The 27084-nt window shown below is 36.2% G+C and overlaps 1 protein-coding gene across 3 annotated transcripts in view; it reads left to right on the top strand.

Annotated features, from left to right (window-relative positions):
• The window catches only part of CADM2 (cell adhesion molecule 2), a 588594-nt gene that overhangs the window by 363412 nt on the left and 198098 nt on the right, over window positions 1-27084 (top strand). For 2 of the 3 annotated variants that reach the window (XM_039556023.1, XM_039556007.1), the window contains exon 2: window positions 15694-15720. The exons of the other annotated variant lie outside the window; for it this stretch is intronic. In XM_039556023.1, coding sequence (XP_039411957.1) covers window positions 15694-15720 — 27 coding nt within the window. The remainder of the gene's footprint in view (window positions 1-15693; window positions 15721-27084) is intronic. 3 annotated transcript variants of the gene reach the window in all.

The raw sequence follows: 27084 nt of genomic DNA, 5'->3' as shown, positions 1-27084 counted from the left end.
AGTAAAATCATGGCATTGACAGCCAGTGATCGCCTTCCTGGAGGTTCCCTTTTAGCTGAGCTGGTTTCCAGCATAAGTGATGTGAGCAGCAGCTCAACCATGTGTGATACCTGTCAAGAGACAGACAATCTTATGGCTGCTTGCTCAGTTTCTTAGAGGTTCCATTTCATTGTTTTTCTTCTATCACCTTTGTGAGGTGGCTGTTTGCTGTGACAGTGTTGGTGGTATATTGATTCCCAGACCTTACTGTGTGAGTCATCACTTTGTCTGGCTTGCAAGTCTTTGAAGAAATTGGGTTTATTCGCCATGAATATTCTCTCTGATAACATTTCTCGGTTAATTTGTTTTATCAGTAGTCTGTAATGTACAATAATCATCCATCTTGGCCGCTAAGTATATAATAATATGTGCATGTGACTACTGATAATTGCAGCATTACAGGATGCTGAAAAATGCAATTTCACCTAGCCAAGGTTGATATCAGATTATATGGGTTACTCTAGGGCTATTTCTTTTTTTCCATTAATTTTTCCTAAATCACTGTTATTTTTCTTTCAGTAATCTAATGGTATAATTATTGCTTGAGTCATAGTTTACTAAAGTCAATAGAAATATCCCTGTCATATTCAGTGGGTATTAGACTTTTTTAGCCTGCATTTGCTTCTTACATGCATACTTTTTGTTAAAATACTTTCTCATTTGTTCATGCTGCACAGGCCAATTTTTTTTTTTCCTTCTTACCCTTTCTCTTTGAACGTCAGAGTACAGTTCTGATTGAAAAACCTATAAAGTCAATTAAAGACTGGTTGTTTTCTTTTGTTTAGAGGACAAAACAAAAAGTAACAGAAAACTTCCATCATTAAAGGAAACAAAATGCTAGACTCATAGAAGGAAAACATATGTTGACTAAAAATGGTAGTTTTCAACAAATTAATGTATATATTCATATGATTTATTGTAGAGGGATTTGTTCATTGCCTCCAACAAATTCTCTGATCAACTCTCATTGAGATGTACTTTATTGGTATGTTACATATTTCAGCTTATGTAGAGGAATTCTTGGTAGTGGAGGTATCTCTGGAACTGTTTGCCATATGATGAAATATGGAAGGTCATGCAATGTTGCCTCTGTGCAAATGATATTTCTGTTCCTAGTTACTGTATTAGAAACTCAGAATAAAAAAATACTGAGTCTGATGCAGATTTAGCACTTCCATGTTTGCCATAAGTTGTCCTAGAGCCCAAATATTTATACTTGTGTTACTTTCTGGTTGACAGCTTCTCACAAAACTGATACCGGCAGTTTATCTTGAGTGACATTTTTTTTGTCGGCATTCTTTTTGTTTCTTTGAAGGGAATCTAATTTGAACTTGCAGTTTTAAACAATATTCAGCTTAGAGTACTTGTTTCTCAGTGTTGCTTGGTAGACAATGTGCTGACTGTAGAAGCTGTTTTGTTTATCTTCTTGAAACTATTGTTATGAACTGAAACTTGTCAAAATAATGGTTAACCAAAGAAAATACCATGGTAATTTCTCTCTTTTGTATGTATACTTCAGTTGTGGGTTAAAGCAGACAGAGAAGGAAGGTGGAATAAAATAGTCTTCAGCTAACGTTTGTGTAGGTTTCAGAAATTCTACTTCGAAGCATCTTTTTTTCCATGTTACTCTTTTTATCCTGGAGCTACTTTTTTCCTTACTGGGAATCAGTACTAAAATATATGAGAATGCATTTCACTGTTAACGTGCTGCCTGGCAGTTTAACCAGGTATTTATGTGGTTCTCCAGGGAGGCTTTGCAATCACCTGGTTCTGGCATGAGTGAGCTGACAGCAGAACCAAAGGTGGGTATTTTCAAGATTGCTTGGATACTGCCACAGAGCACTGTGGTTGCTGCAGCGTAGGTCAGGCTTCACAGTGAAATGAGGGAGAAATTAGAAATATTTATCTTTCATGTGTTAACAGGCAGGGTGTCAAGGTGCTGTGTCTGTCTTGATCCATTCCCTGACTTCAGAACAACATCATCAAACTTGGTTTAGGTATTTAGTTTTCGTCAGTCAGTTCTTAGGCAGACCTGCTGCACGTATTCAGAACACCAATGGTTCACCTTATTATAATTATTATTTGCCTGTTTTCAGAACATCACTTATGAGTTGTACTAAGGTGATGGTCAAAAACTAAACTGGATATACAAAATAATATTTCCAAAAGTATAATTTTAGCTGTAAAGATTCCTGGTTAACTAGAAAGATATAAGGCTGGGATTTGCCTGAATGACACAGTCTTACTCTCCTCCTTTAAAAAGCAAGCAAAACAAGTAATCAAAAGTTTAAACAGTTAATTTCTGTTGTATGCAGAACAAGTTATGGCACTACAGTATTTGCTTTGTCTTTTTTACTGTTACATGTACAATTTGATCACGTGCTTCACAAAGTTCAGTTTTATAGCACTGTTAATAAATTATTCAGTTATTCATACTAAACTTGCAGACACTATTTTTGCCTTGCCAGTGGGAATGGCTGTAATCATTTGATAATCTGATTGTGCTCTTTCCGTGCTTTCCCAATTGTAATCATGTGCTTAAGTTATAAAATAATAAAAACAAGAAGAGAATTTGCTGAAGGAAGTCCTAATGAATATGAATAGAAATATCAGAAGGTAGCACCTTTTCTGGTGCTAAAGCATTTTTTTCATTCAAATGACATATATGGCTCTTGTAACAGGACAGCATTTTTTTTATTTTAAAAGTGATGAAGGGAATTGGAAAGTTAGCTTTTGCCATGGTAAAAGCATAACAAAACATCTCTGAAACACAACTGGACAAAATAATGTTCTAAAAGTTCATTTTTTGACACTCTTGGAGCTCATCAATCCAAAGTATTGTTTTCCTTTATTTAAATAATTCTAACATACAGGTTCTTTGCCGCTGTTTAGTTGTAAATCTAATAATATGATTGAAATTGCTCGATAATCTGTCTCAAGCTTTTCTTCATTTCTGATTCACTGTGTCTATTATTAAACCCAGCTGTTGATGTTTTTGAACAAACTGATTTCTGAATTAACTCTGCATTGTGTTCTATAATAATGCCACTTCTGAATTATCATGGGCTGCTCCCAATTTACTTTTAGATAATTAAAGGCTGTCTTTATTTCTATCCAAGTTGCCTGTTTTATTTCCCAGAACACAAGGATGTGATTTCATTCATGCTGCTCTAGGGGGTCTGAAGTCATTTTTCTACATCTGCCCTCATCAGTGTCATCTTCCAATATCTGATGCTCCAGCATTTTTCCTTGGCTTTACTCATTAGCATTCACAGAGTTGGTGTTATGTTGTGCTAGTCTGCCACAAGCCATTCCCTATTGTTTTCCTGAGAACTCTGTAGAGGAGCTGTGGAGTAGTCTTATTCCTAGAGTACATTCCTCTTTTTTTTTATTACCTTTTGTTCACATAAACTCTTCTTTTCCTTTCAAAATTAGTGATAACTTAAAGTCATGCATTACCTAAATATTTAAATAGATTTTGTATGAATTAATTTGAGCATCACTGGTTTCTTTGTAGTGTGTCCCATGTATGGTGCATATACTAATTACTAAATTAAATTTAAAGACTTTAAAATCAAGACCTCAATATTATATATTTTGGATAACTGATTCATGTGCTTCTCATCTCTGCAAATAAAAATAATATCTTTTTCTTGCTTTAAAAAAAAAATCAGTTAAGCTAGCCAAACACAAAAAAACTCCAACGAAGATGGACTTCAAATAAAAATACTGACCTGTGACATGTTTCAGTGGGAGGTCATACATAATATTTAACTTCCTTCTTCCATCAAAGCATGTCATTGCTAAATGCAATAGGAAGACTCTCTCACAAAAATTTAAAAAAGAAAAAAAAAAGGAAAAAGTAAAGGATTACAGTAAACCCCCATGACAATTTAAAAGAATTATCTTGTTTATCCCCACTAAGGTTCACTTTAGGACATTCTATGCTCTTAACAGTCTTTTTAAAATTAGTGCTGACCTCAATTTCTGAGAGTTGTATATATTTCTCCTTGGCAAGAGCAAGAATTTTAATCTGATCCTGCAGCTTTTTCCCTTGATGACGTAAAATTCTTCTCCATTTGCTAATTGAGATCTTTGTGGACTTGTTTCTTCCATTTATTATTCTTTCGAGGGATTCTTGTGGTTCTTTTCAGTGTAGTAGTAAACCTGAGCAATGGACCTGGATAACAGTGATCCTCACTTTACTAATCAATAGGATTAATGAAACAGGGTGTGAATTTGGTGTCCGAGGTGTACCTATTTGCTTAAAAATGTAGTGGCAAGATCTTTCATGTTAGTGTTGCTTTCACAGAGCAACTGCTTTTACCTACTTGATTTTAAAGGTTGGGCTCGATGATCTCAGAGGTCTTTTCCCACCTAAATGGTTCTGGGATTTCACTTAGCTCTGTATGAGTAGATTAAACCTTTGCACTACTTGCCAGTGGGTTTTCTGTTTACTTCCTTGCTTTCTTTGTAGGACTTTCCTCTATTATCCCTCAAGAGGCAGCACTGTTAGGATGCTGTGTAAAATTTTCAGGCAAGTGCTGAGGCCCACTTAACAAAAACATGTGTCTTATTTATGATGCGTCAAATTACTGTTCTGAGAGTAGACCTTTTAGGTTGCATTCAGCCTTTAATTTGACTGAATTTAAATAGCATAAAACGCCTTTTAGTTGGAACTTGGCTTGCATATTACATCTCTCATTTCAATGAAAAACATTCAGATGCAAATACGGTTTGTTTGGACTGAGTACAAATGCCACTATCATGACTGATGAAGGCTTTTGATCACACATCTACAAACTGAAACCTTAAAAAGGAAGAGGCTATTTGGACTGGCATCTGCAGTGCCATGAATTATTTAGTTCCCATTATTCATAAATCTCTTTGAAGAGAAGGCGTATGAGGTTTTTAAGGCGGAGTAGTCATAGTTGTATTGCCAGTTTCTATTTATGCTGTGACTGCATGTGCAAACTTCTTCTAAACTGCAAGGATTGTGCTGAATGGGAAAGAGTTGTGTGGATGAAATGATCAGGAATGGCCCTGAAAGGCTTCTTTGGTTTCCTGGGATAAGAATGGGGATGTTCTGTTGTTACCGTCTTCTTTAGTGGGCTCCAAGAGGTGTGCAAGGTAAGAACACGTCTACACAGTTTGGTGAGCTATCCATTTAGTTGCTAAGGACTTGGTTGACTCTTGCAAGGCACGTGTTTACAGCTGGAGTTTGTGCTGTGCTCATTCACTGAACTTCAAGTGTCTTTGGGCTGTGCACTGACAGCCAGGCAAAAGTAGCAACACCACCCTCCTCTTTGCGTGATTTCGCACAGTATCTTTTATTGAGCAATGTCTGTGTTAGTAATGCGTGGTATTCCAAAATATTTCCTCCCTTTCCAGTGGTGATCGAAGCTAAACACTGTATATAAACACTATTCTGCTCTAAAGGGAGTCTGAGGACTTGTTTAGCTCAGTGTAATTGTGTAATAATGTTATCTAGAAGATGCACACTGGCAGAGATGTCAAGGGACAAGTTAGAAATACCCAATAGTGACTTGTTTATTTGCCTTGCAGACTAGTTTGGTGTCTGGGAGAGTGAGGGGTAAGGGTGTGGGTGTGTGTCTGGTTTTGGGATTTGTTTGTTTGCTTTTCAGTAGGATTTCAGATTGCATTACTGAGGAATACCTTGAGTAATGATTTGTCTGGCATGTGTCCTTCCAGGGCGTTATAGAGCTCACATTGTGAGTCAAAGTACTGTGAAGACTCAACATGCAGCTGCTGTACAGTTCAGAAAAGTACAGGATTCACAAATCATTTCTTTACCATAACACATTCATCATTGTAGGCATAGTAAGAATAGTTTCATTCCTAAGTCTTAATTAAGAGGATTACCTGAAGAATCACATCATTTTCTGTAAATAATCATTCTGACTATACTGAGTCTTTAATTTCTTGAAATGATCTTTTTTTTATATTATTCAAAAGTTTCTTGAAAGTATTCCATCTTGTCATCTTTCCATATTGTAGTTTTTCATTTTCAATTGACTATACAATTGACTGGGTTTTTTTAAATTTTTCTTGTTGACTTTGAAGAACTGGTATTTTTGGTCATCTATAATTTTCAATTCATCTTATTATATGAACTTGCTCCCTGTCCTAGACTCAGTTTTTAAAGATCCTGTGCTACATACAAGCCACAATCCTTCAGTCTTTTCTTTTTCATTCCACCAAAGCAGCAGAACTTGTAGAATGCTGTTTTTCTCCCTTCATTTGTTTCTAGCAGTCATTCAGAAGCTCATGTTTGGTGCTGCATCTACAGTGGTCCATGGACCATTTTTTGATGTGTCTGTGTGCCAGCTACTTGTGCTGACTACACTTTCATCATGAGTATACACCCTGCTAAAGATGTTCTCTAATAAGTCCTTATTTTGATGGCTCTCAGGCAAAACTGAGCTCTTCATTGAATGTGTCTGGTCTGGTTTTGAGCTATGGCCAATGTGTACATCTGCTGTAAACCCAGATCAGTTCTTAAATGATTCTTGCCTACAAACAGTTTCAGAACAGTGGCAGTATAATTCAAGGAGAAATAGAAGTGTGTTTAATGCTCAGATCGAATCAAAGTGGGGCTTATGTCAATATTAAAACTATAATATTTGGAATAATGATAGCTTTTTTGAAACTTTCATTTGTAAGCTCTTTAAACAGTGTTTGAAGTTCTGAATTTAATATTTCTTTTTTATTTTTCTGTTTGAAAAACATAATGGCTGTTTTATGAGTTTTCATATTCTGAATATCCAGGTATATGCTTGTAGATTCTGGTATTCATTCCCCCAGCTCATTTTAATGATTGTCTTGTGTTTCTTTATACAAGAAGAGAGTGGGTGTGGGGTTGAAGTCTTAAATCTCGGATTGTGAATTGCTAAAATTTGTGAGTTTTCAGCTGTATTTCTCCTAACTGTGGGAAACTTGTAGAATATCTGACAGTATTAGTTTGGATATTCAACACAAGTATACATATATATTTAAAACTTTAGCATAAGACTAGAACTGTATACAAGAAATGAAATGGTGTTGGTTTTGTTTTGTTTGGGTTTTTTTTTTTATGAGTAGTTGATTGCTAAGTTAATGCATATAGTCAGGTGAAATTTCAGATATGTGATGTAAAATGGTGTAAGGTTAAAAAGATAAATAGCAAGGATGAAATTTATCTCTGGAACGTGCATTCCTATAAAAATAATTCCTTATTTACATGTCTCGCCCAAGCTACAAAAGTAAGTCTTGCCAAAGCAGCTTTTTACCTTAACAGCACTAGCAGGCATCACATTTGGTATTGGCTGACAAAATGGAGTGGGGCTGAGTCTTTTCTGTTTCCAGCACTGGAGTCCTGTGTTGTAAAGCCATGTACAGAGAAAAAGATAGTAGTTAGCCTTATTTTTAGGCATGGTTATGAGTAGCAGATGATAAATTGCAGTCAAATATTTGGACATTGGGTATGGCATGCATTCTTAATGGGGTTCTTTTACAGTTTGTCTGTGTTTCTTGAACTGTTAAAAAAATGTAGAAAAAAACAACAGTAAAACACATTAAAAAATGCAAGAGGTTGTTTTGTTTGTTTGTTTTGAGGATTTTTTTAAATTAATGTTACTTCACTAATAGCATTATGATAGAGTTGACAGATTCACCTTATGTTCCCCATTATCCAAACCGGAATAGATGCTATAAATAAATCATATAGAATTCAATCTTTATTTGTGCCATGCTTCTGAGGATAAATGACAAAGTGTATGTTTGAAATGGAGTCATTTGACTGTGGTTAATACTGTTTTGGTGTAAGGGTTGGTTTTTTTGGGTTTTTTTTGTATTTAGGGGTCTTTAAAAAATACCATGTTTGGTTTGCTAATAAATCTGAAATTCCAGTTCTTCAGTCATAGAAGTGCTTAGATTTAGGTCACAGATGTCCATTTAAACCTAAGAAAATCTCAGTTGCTCTGCACTGAGTTTATGATGGTATTTTTTAACCAGTCTTATCACTTACCTAAGTTTGTCTCTTAGTATCTGGAAAAGTCTAAATTGAAAATATTTGGGGAATAAAAAAATCTTATTTTTCTATTTAAGGTTTTTGTCTGCCCTTTAAGACGTGCTTGTTTCCACATGCTTCAAGCATTGCCCCAGTGGCCCCTAATGCATAGATTAACCTTGTTTAAGAAAGCATTTCATACAGATGATCTGTATGGTTGTGATGTAATACTTCTTATACAGAGATACCAAGGGCTATACTCAAAAAAAAAAAAAAAAAAAAAAAAAAAGAAAAGGGAAAGTAACCATGCAAAAACCACCAGCTGCCTTTTCAAAACCATCTTAGAGCTTCCAGTAGATGATTTAGTTGTAAGCAGAGGTAACATAAGGATAACCCCAGCTGTTTGTCTGCCTGCATAGCTTCTTGCTCTGGATTATATGTTTTGTTGGAGTTGGTTTTTTGTTTTTTGGTTTTTTTGGGGTTTTTTTGTTTGTTTTTTTTGTTAGTTAGTTGGTTTATTTGTTTTGGTTTTTGGTGTTGTTTTGGTTGGGGTTTTCGTTTGTTTGTTTTTTGGTTTTGTTGTTGTTGTTGTTTGGTTGGGGTTTTTTTAATTTCATTTCATGAAGGTTGCATTGGAACTTATTTTCAAATACAAGAACCCTTAAACTTTTGTGGGTTATCAGACCTGTGGACTGTGACTAGAAAGAAATGCATATAGGCATAGTAGACCCAGGAAGTTTCTATTTGTAATAACGTAGGTTAGCATCTACTTTATCAAAAAACAAACCTACAATGATACATGAATGTCACAGGTTTCTCTTGGGTTGAGCAAAAATGAACAAGGCACAGTTTGAGGTATTTTGCATGTATTGATCTGCAGATATGAAAAGAAGCAAAAGCTCACTGCTTACAGCTGCTTGTGCCCCACCACAGTTACCTGATGACAATTTGTTTGCTAAGTGTTTCCAAAGAGGATCTTTTTCTTTCTCTTTATTCTGGAGACCTGACAAAAACACAGAAGCTGGGCGAGTTTGTGTGTATGCACGTTCTGTATGACTAACAATTTTGATAGCTTTTTTGAGGGGATGAATATATATCAAAGCTTTTCAAATATTTAAGTTTTGAAATAACAGTGAGAGAGATCTGAGAGCAAAACTGAGGACTTGTATCTCTGCCTGACACTACCCTGCTTACAGCCTTGTGGAGTGCTTAATTCTACTACTCCAGAGTTGTCTTTATACATACTTCTTAAACATTCTGTTACCTTGGTAAAATGAAATATAAAAATTGTGTTTACTCTTCTTCATTAACTAAATTATTGATATGGAAGTGAAATTTCTGTGATGTTTTATGGAAACCCGGCTTATGATAAAATTGCTAAGTTGCAACTTGCATTGCATGTAGAAGTTACGTGTCCAGCTGTATTAAAACATGCATAAAGTTGGCATTTTGGGACAGACAAATAGTCTTATCTCAGTGCTTTTAGGAGGAGCCTTTAGGGCATGATTATATTTATCTTCTCTTTTCACTATACAGTAATATATTGTGTTATGTGTTTCCAGCTGCTAATGTGAATCAGCTACAGCTGGAATCCTGAACTCTAGTTATGTTTAGATTATAAGATGCTTCTGCTGATCTCCATCATGCCAGTCATAATGAGTATTGAGAACAAAATTACTATATTTATACCCTAATTTTCAGAAAGAAAATGGAGCTGTGTGTTTTTCAGTATTTTGTGATTAGTATTGCATAATAAATGTTACTGCATGTGATAATCTAGTCACAGTTTTAAAACTGAGGAAGGCAATAAAGTGCAAGTTGGAAAACTCACATTGATAAAGTTTAGATTATTTTTAAGCACTGAAGAGAAATAATAAATCTTCAGGTTTGTGAAGAGTTACATTAAAGAAATATATATTCTGTAATTTGAACTCCTGGAAGGTATGAGAAGGGTGAAGGAATTGCACCAGTGTCCTACATATGATGGTTAAGTTATATACCAGCAAAACAATTTACCACTGAGAGGGACAACTGTGCACTGAAAGAGGTGACCTGGAGAGATTTTGAAGTCCCCATCACCAAAGGTTTTAACTATATATTAGGCAATCTGTTAGGAGGGGGTCTAAAGATAACTCACGATGCTTCAAACCCACAGGATGCAGTAGCTGACATTCTCATAACCCTTCCAATTTGCATTTTTTTCCCTTTTTCAATCGTATCTTCAGGACTATTTTATGTTTCTGAGGGAAATTACCCAGTGTCATTTTAGGAACTTGTGTTGTAGACAGAGTGATGCAGAGATAGAACACATAATAAATAAAATAAAAGCAGGTCACGTGTTTGAATTCCATTTGGTTGCATATGCATGACTGCACAGATTTTTAGTGGTTATATAAATAAAGAGAGGAAGGCTTTTCTAGGAATATAGGGATTCTCATTATATCTGCAAATGCCACTATCTGATATTTTAGGAATCTCCTTGAGAAGAGTGTGCAGAACTTATGTATAGAAATAATATTCACTATAAAATGCAAAAGCATAGTAGTCAAGGCAATCAAGTGAAAGATCAGAAAGTCAGAAGTAAACAAATGTATCTATGCCAGTGTATCTAGGGTTTTTTTTAAACTAGATCCCAAGCTAAAAGAACTCCCAAGATGTCGTGTTTCTGTGTCATCTGTTGGTCACTCTTCAAGTCTAAGCAGCAATGTCTTCCCGAATTCAGGAGACTCAAATTCCCATCATGAATTTCAGGTGATGGTGGTGATTTGTTTCTCCTTCAGTGGCTTTTGGAAAAGGCTGGTTTTGAAAAGGAGGGTGGGAAGGACTCTGCATTGCAGCACATGTGGGTGTCTTTGTTTGAATGGGTCTCTAGTCTGTGAGAGCCTAATAATTTGCATTATTTTCTGGAGGAAATGATCCTGCTAAGGCCTTCTGTCACACAGGGGAGCTTTTCCAGTCAGAGATTCAGAGCTGGCATTTAGGTGACCTAAATGATCAGTGGTAATCCGTCAGTTTATCCAAAGGGAAAAAATGCAGTTGTTGTCATCATCATCATAATCCTAAAATTAAAAAGAAAATTCTAAATTTAGGCAGTGTAAGAATACCTAGGGTTCTTTTAAAAACTGGAAATCTGGATTACATGTTGGATGTGTTGAGGAGCAGAGCTGCATGGTCTTTTTTGTTGTTGTTGGGGTTTGTTTGTTGTTTTTTTCCTTTTATTTTGTGGGGTGGGTTTTTTTTTTTTTTGCTGCTTCTCTAATCGTTTTTCATAGTCCATGATCATAAGAGATTTAAGGCTGGAGTAAAAATACAGATGAATAAATGAGTTCATCTGACTGATGATGTGTTAATTTTTTTATTGAAGATGAGAGGACCTCCAGAATTGCTGGAACTGTAGGTTACTGTGTTTGGGAGAAAAGCAATGAAATGTACTTTATGAATGGGACTTTCATCTTGTTTTTTTCTTGAATAGAATATTTAGTCATTAAGGCATTTAAATATTATATTGTTTGTTCCTCGATCTGTGATCTTAGTGTATCCAATAGGTGAAATGATAACGAGACTGACCTCAAACCTTTCACTTTCCTTTTTCTTTCCCCTTATTTTTTGAAATAAAAGGTTAGGTTTGCTGGATATCTGGGGGAAATACTGTTTCCCTTTTTTTATTTTTATTGAGTTATTGAGGTAATTGGACGGATGTGGTTTTCTCCAAAGACAAAAGACAAAACTCCAAATCGAATAATAAATCATATATAAGAGAAAAATAAAATAAAAGCTATATCAAATCTGTCTAAAAGTGTCTACAAAATTGAACAGTGTAGAGACGGCTGAGTGTGGAGAAAATATTGAACAACTTGTAGCCACCATTTATCAAAGAATGTAATTTAACCATTGTTGGCATACAAAAAGCAAGAAGTCAGTTGTATCACAGAAAATAAAGCACAATATATTGATATTTGAGAGCAAGGGTATATTATGATTTTTGAAATTTGAATCTAGGTTTTTACATTCAGGCAATGATTTTTAAAAAGATTGTTTCAGCAGCACGGCTATGGCAGGATTACTTTTCTGATTTAAAAATGCCCTAAAAACATCAGCTCTGTGAAATTTAGTTGCCACGATGGAGCACCTGGCACAGTTTTCCTCCCCTTTCTGGATCTCTCATAGTGGGACTCCCCTGAGATCACTGACCTTGAGTTGTTGCTGTTCTGTGATCCCCTCACTCACAGACCTTTCCCTGGTGGCCAGCTCTTTTGTTTTACATATGCTGTGACCTCAAGAGCCTTCAGAAAATATAATACTGTTTAACCTTCTAGAGAACATAGAAGAGATTTATTTCTCAGCCTTACCTAGAAATCTAGTAGCTCTGTCATGCCTTTCAACCTGACTTCTGAAAATATGGTCTTTCTTCCTACTTTGTCTTTCTTCTCTGGTCTTTAAAAATTTTCCTTAAATTCCAAAAAGGTCACTGTTCACACTTTGCTGTAGTATGCCTCCTCTTCCAGAATAATTTTCCTAAGAAAGACAAGACAGAGTGACTAAAGATAAATGCCCTTATAAATGTTCGTTTTTTTACAGATATCCCTGAACATAGGGAAATACCAGAAGTCATTTTTCCTTTTTTAAGTTTACTGATTGGCTTCTTACTTTAGACAAAGTATACCAGTCATATACAGCAAATTCCAGATTTTAGGTTGCATTGTGCTCAAAAATTATTACTGGCCAGTCCTAAACCATTTTATTTGTATTAAGGAAGTTTCAAATCAGTTTCCTGGTATACTAGTATATGCATATACTACTTTGAGGTGAGGTAGACTCACTGCCTTGAAGAGTTTGTTTCTTTTGTCAGCAAGCTAGGAAGTTTAGGTGGGGAAAAATATAACGTATTATGTGAAATGTGGATAAATCATCTGACTTGCTGAAGATTTAAAGCAAAAGTGGATTCTTTGACTGTAATGTTGTTTGTTGGAACCTACAGGTCTTTTGTCACTGACATCAGTGGCATAAAAAGATGAGTTTTCCCATATCGGGTGCTCCAACCAAGATCTCAGCTTCCCTCTGCTAAATTTCAGTCTTGATGATGCTCATTCGAAACATTTATCTATGCTTGTCTTCTATGGCTGTTCATGTAATAATAATAGGTGGGTAAAATTTTTCAAACATAGTGGATATAGGTTGAAAATTGTCTTCTCTTTACAGAGTGACAAAAAGAGGGAAGAGAGGAAAATTCTTTCACCTTTGAAAAAATGAAAAACTCACCTCGATCTTAGCAGTGAAAGGGAATTTTCCCTCATGCTAGGTATCAAAAAGATGGAAACAGCTCCAGCTAGTTGCCTTCTGTAGGCAGAATTATATTTTGAAAGACTATTTTCAGCTAATTTGGCTGTTGTGCAGTTTGAACTTTACGAATTGACTTGTAATTGGACCATGCTGTCAATGGGAAAGCTTACAAGTATTGAACATGACATTTTTAAGAAGGTTACTGTCATCTAGTCCTCTATTAGTGGATTTGCAGAGAGTTATAATTGGCCTAACAAGCCTAGTAACCTGTCCTACTTCCAATTATAATGTACAACCTCATTTATATCTTTTCTTTATTTACTGATAGGTAATAATTGTCTGTCTAGTGCACGTGCTTCAAAATAAAGCTGTCTGTCTCATCATAGAATGTGTGGATTGTTTTAATGCACACACATATATGTACCCATACACTTAAATTATATCACATATGCATGTGTGTGTATATGTATTCTGAAGAATTCAAGCACATTATTTTAATATATGTATTTATATATATATACATACACACATGTATCTTTTTATTCTCTTTCATTAAGTACAAAGTCTCCTGTTGCTTTTAAATTTCTGGTGGACAGGGAGATAGTGTTTTCTCCAGACCTTTGTTAAGTTTATGTGATTATTCTGTCTAGAAGTGATAATACATTCATGTAGATGTAATTCTCAGGACTGAAAAAGAAGGGGAAACATGAGAAAATGAACAGGTTGATGAACTCAGTGCATTCATTATCAACTTAGATTTGCATGAAGGAGAAACTGTTCACTTCTTATAAAATTGGAATGGCATCATTAATTTTGTTTACTACACAAGCAATTTTTAGCGTGTGTAAGATTTACGGGCAGTTTGCAGGTGCGTATGTCTTGTTAAACAGCCCTATGGAAAGAGCTCTGCAGAAGCATCTGCACTCATTGTACCTCCTCAAAGCAGAGTCTTTGTGTTGTTTTCTCTGCAAGGAGAATGTTGGCAAGTCACAATGGTGAATCTGGAAGTAAAGGAGGGATCAGTGAAGAAATTTGAAAAAAAAAAAAAGGCAGCTAGGGAATTGATATTTTGATGCATTCATAAAGTTAAAAGTTTCAGGTTTTCAACAATTTCTTTGTATATAGCAACTTGACCTTCGCTGCTATGAACTCCATGCTTGTCTTAATAAAGACTGACTACCAGACCTTTTTGGTCTGAGACACCAGACCAAAATGGAAAAAAAAAGAAAAAACAAACCAAGCAAACCTGTTAGATAGGAACAAGAGAAGCAAAGACGCCAGAAAAGGATTTGGTCTTTCTCCTTTTTTTCATGTCTTTTGATATCAAGTATAGCTGCCTTTGAATTGTTAATGTAGTTCTTCCTTACAAGAAGGGCCAGCAGAAGAGGAATTACATTTTTTTTTTTTTTTCCTGAGGTACCTCTTTTTGTGGAGATGCTCTTAAATGAACACCTTTTTCAGAGTGCACTTGAGAGTTTAGAGAGGTGTGGATAGCATCTCTTTGTGTAATTTAATTAATTACTTTAACAGAGTTATTCCATTCTAACTTTGGGTTCTGAGTAATACTTTATTTCAACATGATCCCTGAGCCTCAGAAAATGATGATTCTGTTTATTTTGGTGTTAGAATGGTTGTTAGTGAAACATTTTAAGCTCCGGTCTTTGTTTTTGTTACCCTGTTGGGCATGAAGATCTATCAGCATGAGGCTCTATGAATTCAGGATACTCAAGGATGGGTGTAGTGTCTGTCCCTGCTTCTCTGAGTTTGAACACTGGTCACTGTTGGTTAAAATACCATGTATTCCTTTTGGTTTTCATGCTCCATTAGGGTGTAAGAACAATATGAGGATATAGGCTTCAGTGAAGAAAAACAATGACCATATAGGAGATTATAAACCATTGGGGTATCTGCAAATTAACCAATGTCTGTTAGCATCAGCTTCACAGAAGAATGGTGTTTCAAGAAATAGGAGCAAGGGATGACATAAGATTTAGGTACTTCAGAATGTACTTTTGGCAAAGCAAATTGTGCTTTAAGTTTTAGAATTCACTAATGTGTGTGCGTATGTTCTCACCTACTTGTGACTAATGATCCATGGTTTTTCTGCACTCCTCACCATGATTTTTTGAGTGTGTACTCTGGTGTATTTTCTAACTTCTCAACACATGGTTTCTGACAGAATCATAGATCTGAACTCTCTCACAGCACAGCATTGTCTCCAGTAAATAGGTCAAATAATCTTAGAAACTGTGTTTGTTAGCTTTGAATCGATAGTGATGAAGTTTCTCTGTGTTCTTACTTGCTCAAACTTCTGTCTAATCTATCTTTGTTCTCTTCTTCTTGTGCAATCTTTTCCTTGCTTCCAGTGGCTGCTACAAAGAACAAAGCTAGAGGTGAGTTTCTGCCTGCACTCTTCAATTTGCATTGCATGGTTCTGCAGCCCACGCATTTTCTCCCAAGGTTGTTTCTGCTTCTCCAAACAAAGAAAAATATCTTTAGGTCCTATGATACGATAGATTAGTTCTTTACAATTTTTTTTTTATTGCATCTGAGTACGTTGTTTATCAATCAGCACTGCTCATGATGTACTTTGTTAATTGCTTTAATTTGGGAAGTTTTTAGGAAAAAGATAAAACTAAGTGCATTCTAGTTAGATTTCTAGGCTTGCATTATAGTAATGTAGGGATATTGATGGCATTTTAATCAAAATGAAGATATTGCATGAAAATGCTCATAAATATGTAAATGTAATTTATATTTTTTATCTCTAGTCATAGTCATAAATATCTGAACAGAGAACAATGAACTCCTAAGTGTCTCCTAAGCATTCCCTGTCTTTTCACACTAGTATAAATGATCATCGCTGTTCCTGATAGCATACCAAGATATAGAAAGGCATACTATGATATCTGCAGAGATTTATGACTTCAGAGCAGCAAGGTGATTGCCACAAATCAGTGTGACAAAGAAGTAAACCTTTCAGAACTAATCATGTAAGGTCAGCAGAGCTGTAAACCATTTCCTGAATTTCAACGAAGCAGTGATGTAGCAAATGTAACCTGAGGGGTGCGTTTTGACTTTCAGATACACATAAATCGATGCATATGTGTTTATATATACACATGCATTTATATGCATGAGTGTATATTTTCATAGAAAATCATGAAAATATGTATTTTAATACCATTTTTGTACTATTTCTGATAGGTAAATTGGAGTTGTCTGATAAACATCAGATTTTAAGGCAAAAAATCTGTGCTGGTTTACACATATTTTGGAAGTTGCGATTCACAATGTTTGCAAAGTTAATTTCTTTACATTGCTTAGCTTGAGGTTGTAGAACAGCAATAATAATCAAAGAAAACACAGCCAATTTAGGGTGTTTATGTATTAGAATAGTTAAACCAAAAATTAAAATACAGCTCAGGTTTGTATTTTTTTTTTTTTTTAAACCCTTGCATGGCTTTTTGTAAGATCTTTTTCTCAGAAACTTTGCATGCATTGGGTGACATGAATGAGGGGAGTGAATAAAGTCAAATTCGTGCATTTGCCTATGCATGCTTTGAAATTTGCTTTACTCCTTTCTGTACTGTAATGTATTCAGCTGTGATGCTGTGTAACAGCGGTCAAGACTTTAAGACCTTCATAATGAATGAAAAATGCCCAAACCAAAATACGTCCACAGAAGTGACTTTTCAGCACCAATAAACAAAATCTCATCAGTATTCAGTGATTACTTGATATGCCCATATATTGCCATTCAAACAGAAACTGCCCTGGAGGCACAGGAATTGTAGGATGAGTCAGAATTACTTGTGGGCCCCACTCATCTGTGAGCATTAACACCCCCTTATTTCAGAAGTGCACATGCATATTGGATGCACAGCTGAAATTATATATGTTGAGCTTGGTTTGACACTGTGATCTGTGTTATCTTTGGAGATATCTTGCTCAGCTGCACAGTGCCTTCAAGGAGTCCTCAGCTTTTCCTTTGGAGCTGAACAGCCCAGTGATGAAAGTACCCAATATCCACAAGGAATTCAGCCCTGTAATAGTTCTGTCTTTTACCAAAAGCATAGGACCTCTTTTAAAATCTCCTGTGGTGGAAGACATGAAGTAGATGATACCTTACTGCTTTTCTCATTGCTCTGTCGAAGCAGTAGAGAAAGGTCTGTTCCTCCTTTTCAAGTCTGACACTTAACTGGCAAACAGTTCTCTAAGATGGCACTGAAAACATCAATTCACCACTGAGAATTCTCAGGTGGAGTGTCTCATTTGGCACTTATAATATGCAATCCAGCACTGGTTTATGTCTTTGCTCTTATGTATGGATCTTCATCTTTTCTTTCTGAAAGTTTGGAATTTGTGCTGCCATTTTCAGCAAGGCACAGTTCACCTCACACCTGCCCTAAGATCTGAGAGTTCCAGAGCCCATTATTAAGTGATATTCTGTGGGATCACCTGTCTTTTGTTTGTGCATTGTTAGCATGAGGAAACTCCTGCTGGTCTCCACTTCCCTCCTCCTCCTCGCGGGATTGACTGTAAGCTGAACACCAGAGCCTTTCAAACATTGCATTCAATGCCATTTCCTAAAGTATTTTCTCAGGCTTTGTTGAAGACTGCTTGTATTAAGTGCTGTAAAGCAGCTGTTGAACTCTCTACTTTATCCTTGCTTTGTGGCACTTAGAATCAATTTAGGTTGAAAGGTCATCTGGTTGGCAGGTCATTTGGACTGAGCTACCGCGAAAGTAAAACCCACTTAAATCTGTTTGCTCAGAGCCTTCCAGTCAAATTGAAGTATCTCAAGGATTTCATAGCTCCAGGATAGATTTGCACTAAGGTTGCTTGATTTTACCATTGTTTTCTTGTTTAGACTTTTGATTGCCAAGAAGATGCTGCATGAAGTTTTTTGTGGTCTCCGGAGAGGGCAAATACTTGGGTTTTGCATAGAAGGGCAGATCTTCCTTTGGACTACCTTGGGCAGATGCTGCCACAGAATACTCATGGAGAGAATACTTGGGACATTTCCAAGAAGTCTGGTTCAGAAGGATTTAAAAGGGTAGGGGGAAAATGGAACATGAAAATGGTCATTTATGGCAGTTAATTTGATAGAGCAGAAACTGAAGATGCCACCTGAAAATCTCAGACTATTGGGGTTTTTTTTCAGTGCATGTATATTTTAAGGACCATTTCTTAATGCACAAGCTGAGATTTCTTTAACTTGATCTCTGTAAATGAACATTTCCTCTAGCAGGGCACCACATTGAGGACTACATGACCTCTTAAGAAGGGCTATTGGGACAATTTTGGGACAATATTGTTGCAGCTATCTTCTGGCAGCAGTTAACATTGTTTCCAGACTCAGTGGTCTTACCAGATCTGCTAAGGACATGGCAATTTTCAGCCAGCAAGTAGAAGAGAGGGCCAAGCGTCTTCATTCAAATGTAGTTAGTTGAGGAATGGAGTTCTGTGCTCCTCATTTTCACTTTGATACGCATTGTGTCATCTGCTATGAAAAAGTTGTTGCCAGAGCTGTCCCAAACCTCCTGTAGTTAGGCAATTGGCTTTTAACCCTACAAAGTGTAAATTGGAATTTATGATAAATTTGGTTGTGGGGTTTGTTGGTTTTTTGTTTGTTTGATGGCACTTTTTGTTGTTTTTACTTTTTTTTCTTCTGTTGGGAATACTGAGGATGACAATGGCAACTTCTTATAAAGAAAAAAATATAAAGGCCAATGTCTATTGCAGGAGGGGAAAGCAAGCCCTCCAGATGTTATCATCTGCTGGTTGAGAAGTACAACATTCCTTCCTGTTCATAAGACTCCTGTGGCCCACAGATTAGAAATGGTAACATTTCCAAGAAGATTCCTAAGTCCCCAAGAGGAGACTTTTTGCAGAGGGGAAGATGTGACTTCTTTAATATTGCAGGATTCCTGCTATCCAATCAGTATAAAAATGTGTTGGATTGGTAGCAATTTCTGCCATGCTTCTTTCATTTTAGCTGAGGATGAAGCTCTATTTGTAATTTTTTTCATAGGGGAAATACCATTTGTATCATAGTGCCACTGCTTCTCATAGCAAAATACTGCTGTAGTACCCACACAATGCTCTATTCTCTCTCAAAAACTGTCATAAAAGCTGTAATTCTGGTGGTTCTAGGGGATGACCTTTTGATGGGAGATACCTTCAAACTCTCTTTCTATTTTAGCATTACCGTTTTAAGTACTGTGAGTGCCTTGAACTCTATCTTACTTGCCTCACAAGCTGGATATAACAGGACTATTTTTTGTAGCCTATTGGATATCCAGGGGATTTTTGAGTTGCTTCTTTTTCTTGTACTGCATCTGTATCCCAACGAAAATCTGTTTATTTTTGAGTACCATGGAAAAACAATTTTTTCTTTTAGTCATTTCTTCTACAAATGCAGAGGTATATTGTTTCTGCCTTACTTTTAAAGGAGGAGACTGCTTCTTCTTCAGAAACAAAAGATTAAATTTAGCTTTAACAATGCTACTTAAGGCATACATCTCAGTGTGTAATATAAATCATCATAGCAGTTGATGCACTGTCTAAAAACATCTTATCCAGGAGGCAAAGATCACTCTGGACTTTATTCACTTGATTTATTTTGTTTGTTCTCATTATGTCAATGAAATTGGTATCAGCTTATTTGAAGCTTAAGTCAGGAGGGATTGTGTGAAGAAATGTTGTACCAATATACTCTGTTATTGCCTGGATAGCTGTGCAATTGCTCATGTTATCTTTTCATTGGGAATCAGGTTTTTTTTCCTCAAGGCTTCACCAGATCTTCTTCATTGGTCGTGTTCTACCCAGCCATCCCTTTGATTTTATTGCAGCATGTGATAAAGTTTATTGTGCATGTTCTACATAAGTGTATTTGTAAATATATAGGTAAAGAATAGGTTTCATTCATTCTATAGTTTTGACTGAAAACCATACAAACTAGGAGAAATTGTGTTAGCCAGAACTTGTCAACAAAATTGAAAGACCTACAGGGTCTAAACCTACCAGTTTAAGTCCTTTCTTCAGTATATGTAATTAGCCAAGCATATTTCTCATTCAGAAAATTATCATAGAATCAAGTCAGTAACACAGCAGCTGTCCATGTAAGGAGAAGGATGAAATAAATGTACACCAAGGAGACCCAAACACTATTATTTATCTTATTTGCATTATATTCACACAGTTCTCAGCTATTCAGTTATTGACATCAGTCAGGCATTAGCTTTGCTGTTGTTTTTTTCTTTTTTTATTGAGGAATAGATAACTCAGGGTGTCATCTGCAAAAATGACACTCTGCAACATATTATGGCAAAAATTGTGAACAGGTGGAAGTGTATAGATGTTGAAAGTGTGAATCCAATATAGAGCCTAGGGAAACTCCATAAATCAGTGGTTTGGAAGAACATTTATTTATGGTTATAAGCATTCACCCCTGAGACATGTAGAAATAAAAACCTGTCATATTCCACCTTTACTACAAGGTCATTTTAGAAAGCTTGCCAAGACTGTTGTAGTAGCATAGAGGGATCTGAAGCCCAATTGAAATATTTCAGCTGTTCTAGTGCTATTGAAGTAGAGGAGCTCTTTGTAAAATCTTATGATGTTATTCAAAATACAGTTTCAACTTCTAAAGGTAGAATTTTCATATGTTGCTTTAAGGTATTAAAAGCACCTTTAGTATTTATAAGCGATTGTTCTTTCAGAGAGAACAACAAAGCCAGTCTAAGCTTAATAACCATTCCTTTAATGTCTCTTTGGTATTTCTTCCCCTGTAGTTTACTCACTGTTTCCAGTGTATAAAGCCCGAGGTCCAGTGCATTTCTCCAAGGATTAAATCCTGTCCACTGGTTAAACTTGTGAGGGTGAAACATGCGGATTTTAGTTTTCCTCCATGATTTCTTGTGGACGTTAAGGGTCAGAGTTTCCTCATATTCAGCATTTCTGATGAGGAAGAAAATGGTGGTGTAGAACAAAATTTCATGCTTGTCTGTGAAGACGGTCCACAGAGAAACAAAAAAAAAAAAAACCAAAACCAAAGTTATGGAAGTGAAAAGGTTTTGAAAGTGATCATGTTAAGAGTGCAGAAGGACTGTGAAGGTTTAAATCTAAAATTGTGTTGGGTTTTGTTGAATTTTTTAATATCCTCTTAAATGACAAAGTTTGCATTAGATCAAAATACTAGATTATTTCACAGTTTAGTTTTCCATTAGATAACATAAAACATTATAAGTATGTTAGACTGTCAAAAAATCACGCATATATGTTTAAGTATATCATATTTATGCCATTTGTCCAAAGAGATTTGGGAGACAAAGCAGCTGCCTGAGTTCTAGAGTTTTTTAGAAGATTCACAAAATATGTTACTGTCCTTTTTTTTTTTTTTTTTTCCTTACAAACTCCAGCTGATCCTCAGAGGGGAAAAGCTGGAATTGTAATGATAATAATAGTTCTTAACGAAGTTGCTGGCTGGCCTTTACCCTTTGTAATTATACTTGGGAAAAATGTGGCCCTAGCATCTGTAAGATCTTTTAAGTATTGAGGGAGCTGAGATTTTCGCACAATGTTGTGTGTACACAGTCCAAACGCTCACCATTGTAGTTCCCACCACAGTCCTTTTGCTATTCAAGGTCCCAAGTCCTGCTAGGATACAGAAAACATGAATCAGCTTTTAATTTTTTAGATAGCAGCACTGGAAGTAGCAGTTTGACAAGCCTATTTTAAATGTATTTTATTATATTTTCCAGAACAGATGCAAAAAACCCACTATTAACAGTTGTGATAGTATAACACACTCACTAAAGTTGCAAGTCATTATGGAATAGAGCTGCTCTAACAGCCCAGAAATAGCAAAGGAAAGCATGAAGCCCCCGTGAAATGAGATCTGTAGGGTCAGGCTGTTGCTGTCAACATGTGCTTTTTATTTGAGAGGCATCTAGACTGAGCGAACATGTCAGTCATTCATTGACTAAATGGTTTTTTAGCCAGTACAGAAGAATTTGGGATGGAATAAGGACAGTTTTTGTTTTCACGCTTGGGAAGTGCAGCACAGCTGTTGGAGAGGAACTCCAAGGAGGATGTTCCATTCTGAGGTTGACCTGGTTATCATTGACTAAAGCATTTTGTCAGTTCTTATTCCCCAACTTCCAGATAGGCTACTCTTCCCTCCACGATGGTTAATATGAATTCTGATTGTTTTTTTTCTTTTTTTTCCCCCAGTTTGTCTGCGCTCGTATGGATGTTAAGCATGTGAGATTGTCAAAAGCAGTGTATTAGGAGAGCTTGCCATACTTGAATAGAACTCTGCTGGAAATGTGGTTGCTTTATTTGCTATTTGAATGGATGTACTGCTGTAAATCTGGTCATGGTTTTGAGCATTGAGCCCTTATGACTATCTGCAAAGAATTTCCAAAGGCATTGCATTGCATTTCAGACACATATTGCTGTGTGCTGGCTCAGTTAAGTAATTTGTCAGGTTCCAGTCAGACAAAACACTTTGCTTCAGAGTCTAGACGGTTGATTTAGGCACAATCAAAAGGATATAGTGAGTTCCCAGGATGTGTTCATCATATTTTATATGTCCTGTGGAATTGTTGGGCATGAGTGCCTAATATCTGGCAGTTGGTTGGAGCTGCTGCTCTGAGGCAGGTTGTCAACTTCTTTGTCCCAAATATCTAAATTTCTCAACTTCTATAGAAGTTTGTTTTTTTTTTTTTTCCTTATAGAGAAAAGGGACTTGATGATAATACTTAAATACAAGAGAAAAGATAACAGTTGGTGTACAGGTTAAACCCATGGTCACTGATTTTTATTTTTCTGTGGATAGTTATAGACACTTTTGAAAATACAGGCTTTTCTTTCAAGCTTTCAGGCTTGATTTTGTTCCAGTGTGCTTTTATAACCAAAGGAAGTGGAAAAAGTGTTTTAAATATAAGGATTTTTTTTTTTTCCTCAAATGCTCTTTTGAAAACCAGAGGACTTATACTGATTCTCCACATTAAGTCAGATCTCAAGATTCCTTAAATCTCTGTATGAGATCAGATTTTCAGAGAATTTATTTTACTTTAGTGGTCAGTGAAACACACAGTGTTTAAATGGCTGAGGATTCACCATCACTGCTACCATTTGTGGTTTTATATTAATTCTAACTTGGTTCCTTGGTTCAGGCATATAGGCCTAAATTAGCTAAGACTTTCTCATGTGTGCTATTATAGTTTCATAAGTATCTCTAGTTCTTTGTTAAATAAGCATTATGCTCAGCATTCCTCTGGGATTCTTTCAAGGGCTAATAACTTCAGATCTTCCTCACATTTTAATTATGGGCTGCATATAAAGAAAAGGTAGTGGAAAACACTTGAGCAGAGTGCTTTGGAGGGATTTTTGTTCCTGTGCTGTTCATACACTACTATTTCAAAAAATCTGGTGTGATTAGAGATGGTCATGGGATGATTCACGTTGATCTGTTGACCGCAAGGTCTGGTGGGTCATTAGAGATGGAGAGAGAAATACTCAGTATTTGTCTACCGTGCACCTGAAGTTGTTGATTCTGAATTAACATCCTCAATCACTACTCACCCAAGTGCAGAACACCCAACTCCTTTTCCGTTAAGCTCATAAAGTGAAGTTCATCTCTTATAAAAACTCGCTAGCAACATCATGTCTTTATGCAGCTTCTCAGCTCATGCATAAGAACCAAAGCTCTGTTTGGAGTGTTGCAAATTATTGCAAATTTCAGAAAGAACCCCTGCCATTTATGTTTTGGAAGCTGTTGCTGGCTCCCAGAAAGCTAAACAGATGAACAAGTGTGTTCCTGTTCTTCACAGATTGATGCAACTCAAAGTATGTCAGTATCAGCATCCCAGGAAAGAAAAAATCTCAGGTTTTCTTTTTTAGGGTCCTCATTCTATAAATCTATGATTCTATGAAATCAGATCTCAAAGCAAAATAGATTAGCTGATAGATTAGCAAGATTTAGTAATTAAAAAAACACCCAAAACACTGTAAATGTTGGATCTTTTCTTTTGTTGTTTCAGCGTTCTGTTCGTGGGCTCCCTAGAGACCTACTAGCTAAAAGTCATGATTCCAACTTGACAGTCTTCTAAGCTTAAAGAATATGATAAAAATCTTTAAAATACTGTAATTTGACAAAAATCCTTCAAAGGGAAATGAGCAAGGGAATTAAGGAGTTCAAAATAAAATAGAGGGTAGCTGTCAGGAGGGAGAGAAACACTGGAAAGAGGGCAGTGGAAAGGAATAGTGCAGTCAGCCTTTGGAGCAGCCAGCAGTGGATGTTCTTCCCAGGTTTTGCAGGTCCCCATATGTCTTACAGAAGTCACTGTCAGTTTGCCAAACTTTGGCTTTCCTCATTGTGCTGGTTTAAATGGTGCAAGCAAAGGTAAGACTATAAACTCCTGATTTAGGTAAGTATCTGTGCACATAGAATGCATCCAACTGGTTTCCCACAGCCTCGCTCTTCTTTTGTTAACTGCTCCTGAGAATACTGCAGCCTTTTTTTTTCCTTTTGGGAGGGGTGACTTTCCTCTTTGTGTGTTTTTTCTAGTAGTTATTCTTATTTCTATATGCATACATTATATGTGCTATGGGTGGGTGTGTCAGGAGAAAAAGGATTTATTTCAGTTGGATGTAGAAGCAATTCTACATAACTGTAAGTTTTTCAAGGTAGAATTTTTTTGCTTTTTGTGTAGTTTCCCTTTTCATTAAAAATGTCTGTCACTGGAAATCCCTTTGTTTCATTACTTAATTTCCTTCAGAAGCAGCTGTTTTCATTTGTTTTGGGGAGTAGTATTTATTGTGTTTATTCATCATAGATTTCCCGGAATGTAAAGTGTGTCAGCTGATGCTTCCCAAGTAGCAGCTCAGAAATGGAGAATATCAATCCCTGCATTAATGTCCATTTGCATTTTAGGAATTTACAAGTGTATAAAACTAATGAGATAATAATTCAACGTTCTTTTCAGATAATGTTATGTACAGAAATGAATAGAATGAATGGGATTCCTTCCCGTGGTTGGGCTTCTCTTACAGAATTTAATTTTTGTCATTATTATCATAAGGGACTACCCATCCCACTCCAACAATAAATATTCCCCAGAAAGTAGACTAGTAAAAATGCTTTTCCAGAGCAGACATGATAGAATTCCCTTGATCTTTGGCTTTTTCTGTCTTCAAAAGCCCAGGAGAAGAAGTGGGCCTTGGAGCTCTGTTGAGATAAGTTTCTGGGGTTTGGGACACTAGCAAGGTCTAGTGTCAGAGAAATGTGCTTCCAAGGTAGTCTTCACAGTAAAGTATTTCTCCCTAATAAATGATCTAAACCTACTCTCTTTCAATTTGAAGCCATTCCCCCTTGTTCTGTCACTACATGCTCTCTTGTAAATAGTTCTCCTGTGTTCAGCTGCCATCTTGATCTGATCTAAATATCTTCCAAAATGTATCCAGTCATTTGTGTAGGTTAGTGACAACTATTTTAATAACTTTACGGTTTTAAAAATAAATTCTACTTTCTTTAGTGCTTCTGTGAAGAATGAAGCATTATTTCCCATGACAATTCCTCAAAATGAGATGTCATATCAGAGATTTTTGGCTGTAAAGCTGTCAGTCTTACCTGAAAGATGTTAACATGTTTTGCAAAATATGTGAATGTGGTTGAATTCTTGAGGTACAGTATTCAAGCCCTTTGGCTGTTTTTAAAAAGCAAATTGTGCATGGTATTCAGGAACGTGAACAGCTGTAAGAGGTATTCTTGATCATCAAGACCAGTCTCTATAGGTATCACATATTTCCTCCATGTCTTCATTCTTCTGAAAGGCTGTGGACTTTAGGTTTTTTGTGGATTTGTTGGTTTTTGTTTAGTTTTGGTTTGTTGATTTGGTTTTGGTTTGTCTTCCTCCTCAGCTGGTTATTTCATTAGGGAAATTCTGAACCCTTTCCTTACAATTGGCAGGTGTACTCTTCTAATTTCCAGAAGCAGCATATTCACATAACGTTTTTCTTTTGTCAAGATTATCTTTAATTATAAACATCTTCTCCCATGTAATTTTTTTCCCTCTGTGAGTAATACACATAACTATCATTTCTTCTCCCAGTCTTCATTTTGGTAGACAGACAGATATTTTTCAGTCTCTTCTCCTTCCAGGATGATATTTTCCAGTGTGTCATGGTGTGAATTGGCTGCTGTTGATTGAAGTGAGCTGAATAGTCTGCAGTGTTTTACCTGGGATTCACCCCGTCTTTTCTATCCAGCCTTCCTACATCTACCAGAAATACTTCAGCTGTCTTATAACTGCTTCCTTTGAAGCTGCTTCATATTGGTCATTCATACTCATCCAGTGATAAATTAGAAAATGTGTCTTCTTCCTGCTCAGTTGTTCTCAGCTAATGAGATTCTAGGGTATAGCTGAAGTTTCAATTTTTAATCCCCAAGTGCATGGGGATTTTTTCTCATTTCTATTACTGCAGTCCTAAAGGTTGTCCAGCACTTTCTGTGAGATGTATCAGCCCTCTTCGGTATGAATGATACTTTTATATTTCACCTCTTCCTGGTCATTTCCAGGGAACAAATTCACTTATCCTCTCCAATCTACACAAGGTGACTTGGTGGTGGATTTGTTAACTGGGGTTTTTTAGTCAAGACACTGATATTTAGCAAGTGTAATGCTGTTTAGTGGTGGTTAAAAGGCAAGCAGTGTGATACAAAAAAAAATTAATTATTTCTAATC

The sequence above is a fragment of the Corvus cornix genome, chromosome 1 (assembly GCF_000738735.6).
Source record: "Corvus cornix cornix isolate S_Up_H32 chromosome 1, ASM73873v5, whole genome shotgun sequence".
Classification (NCBI taxonomy): Eukaryota; Metazoa; Chordata; class Aves; order Passeriformes; family Corvidae; genus Corvus; species Corvus cornix.
The sequence above is the reverse complement of the archived record's forward strand: the minus strand, read 5'-3'. Positions and strand labels throughout refer to the sequence as shown.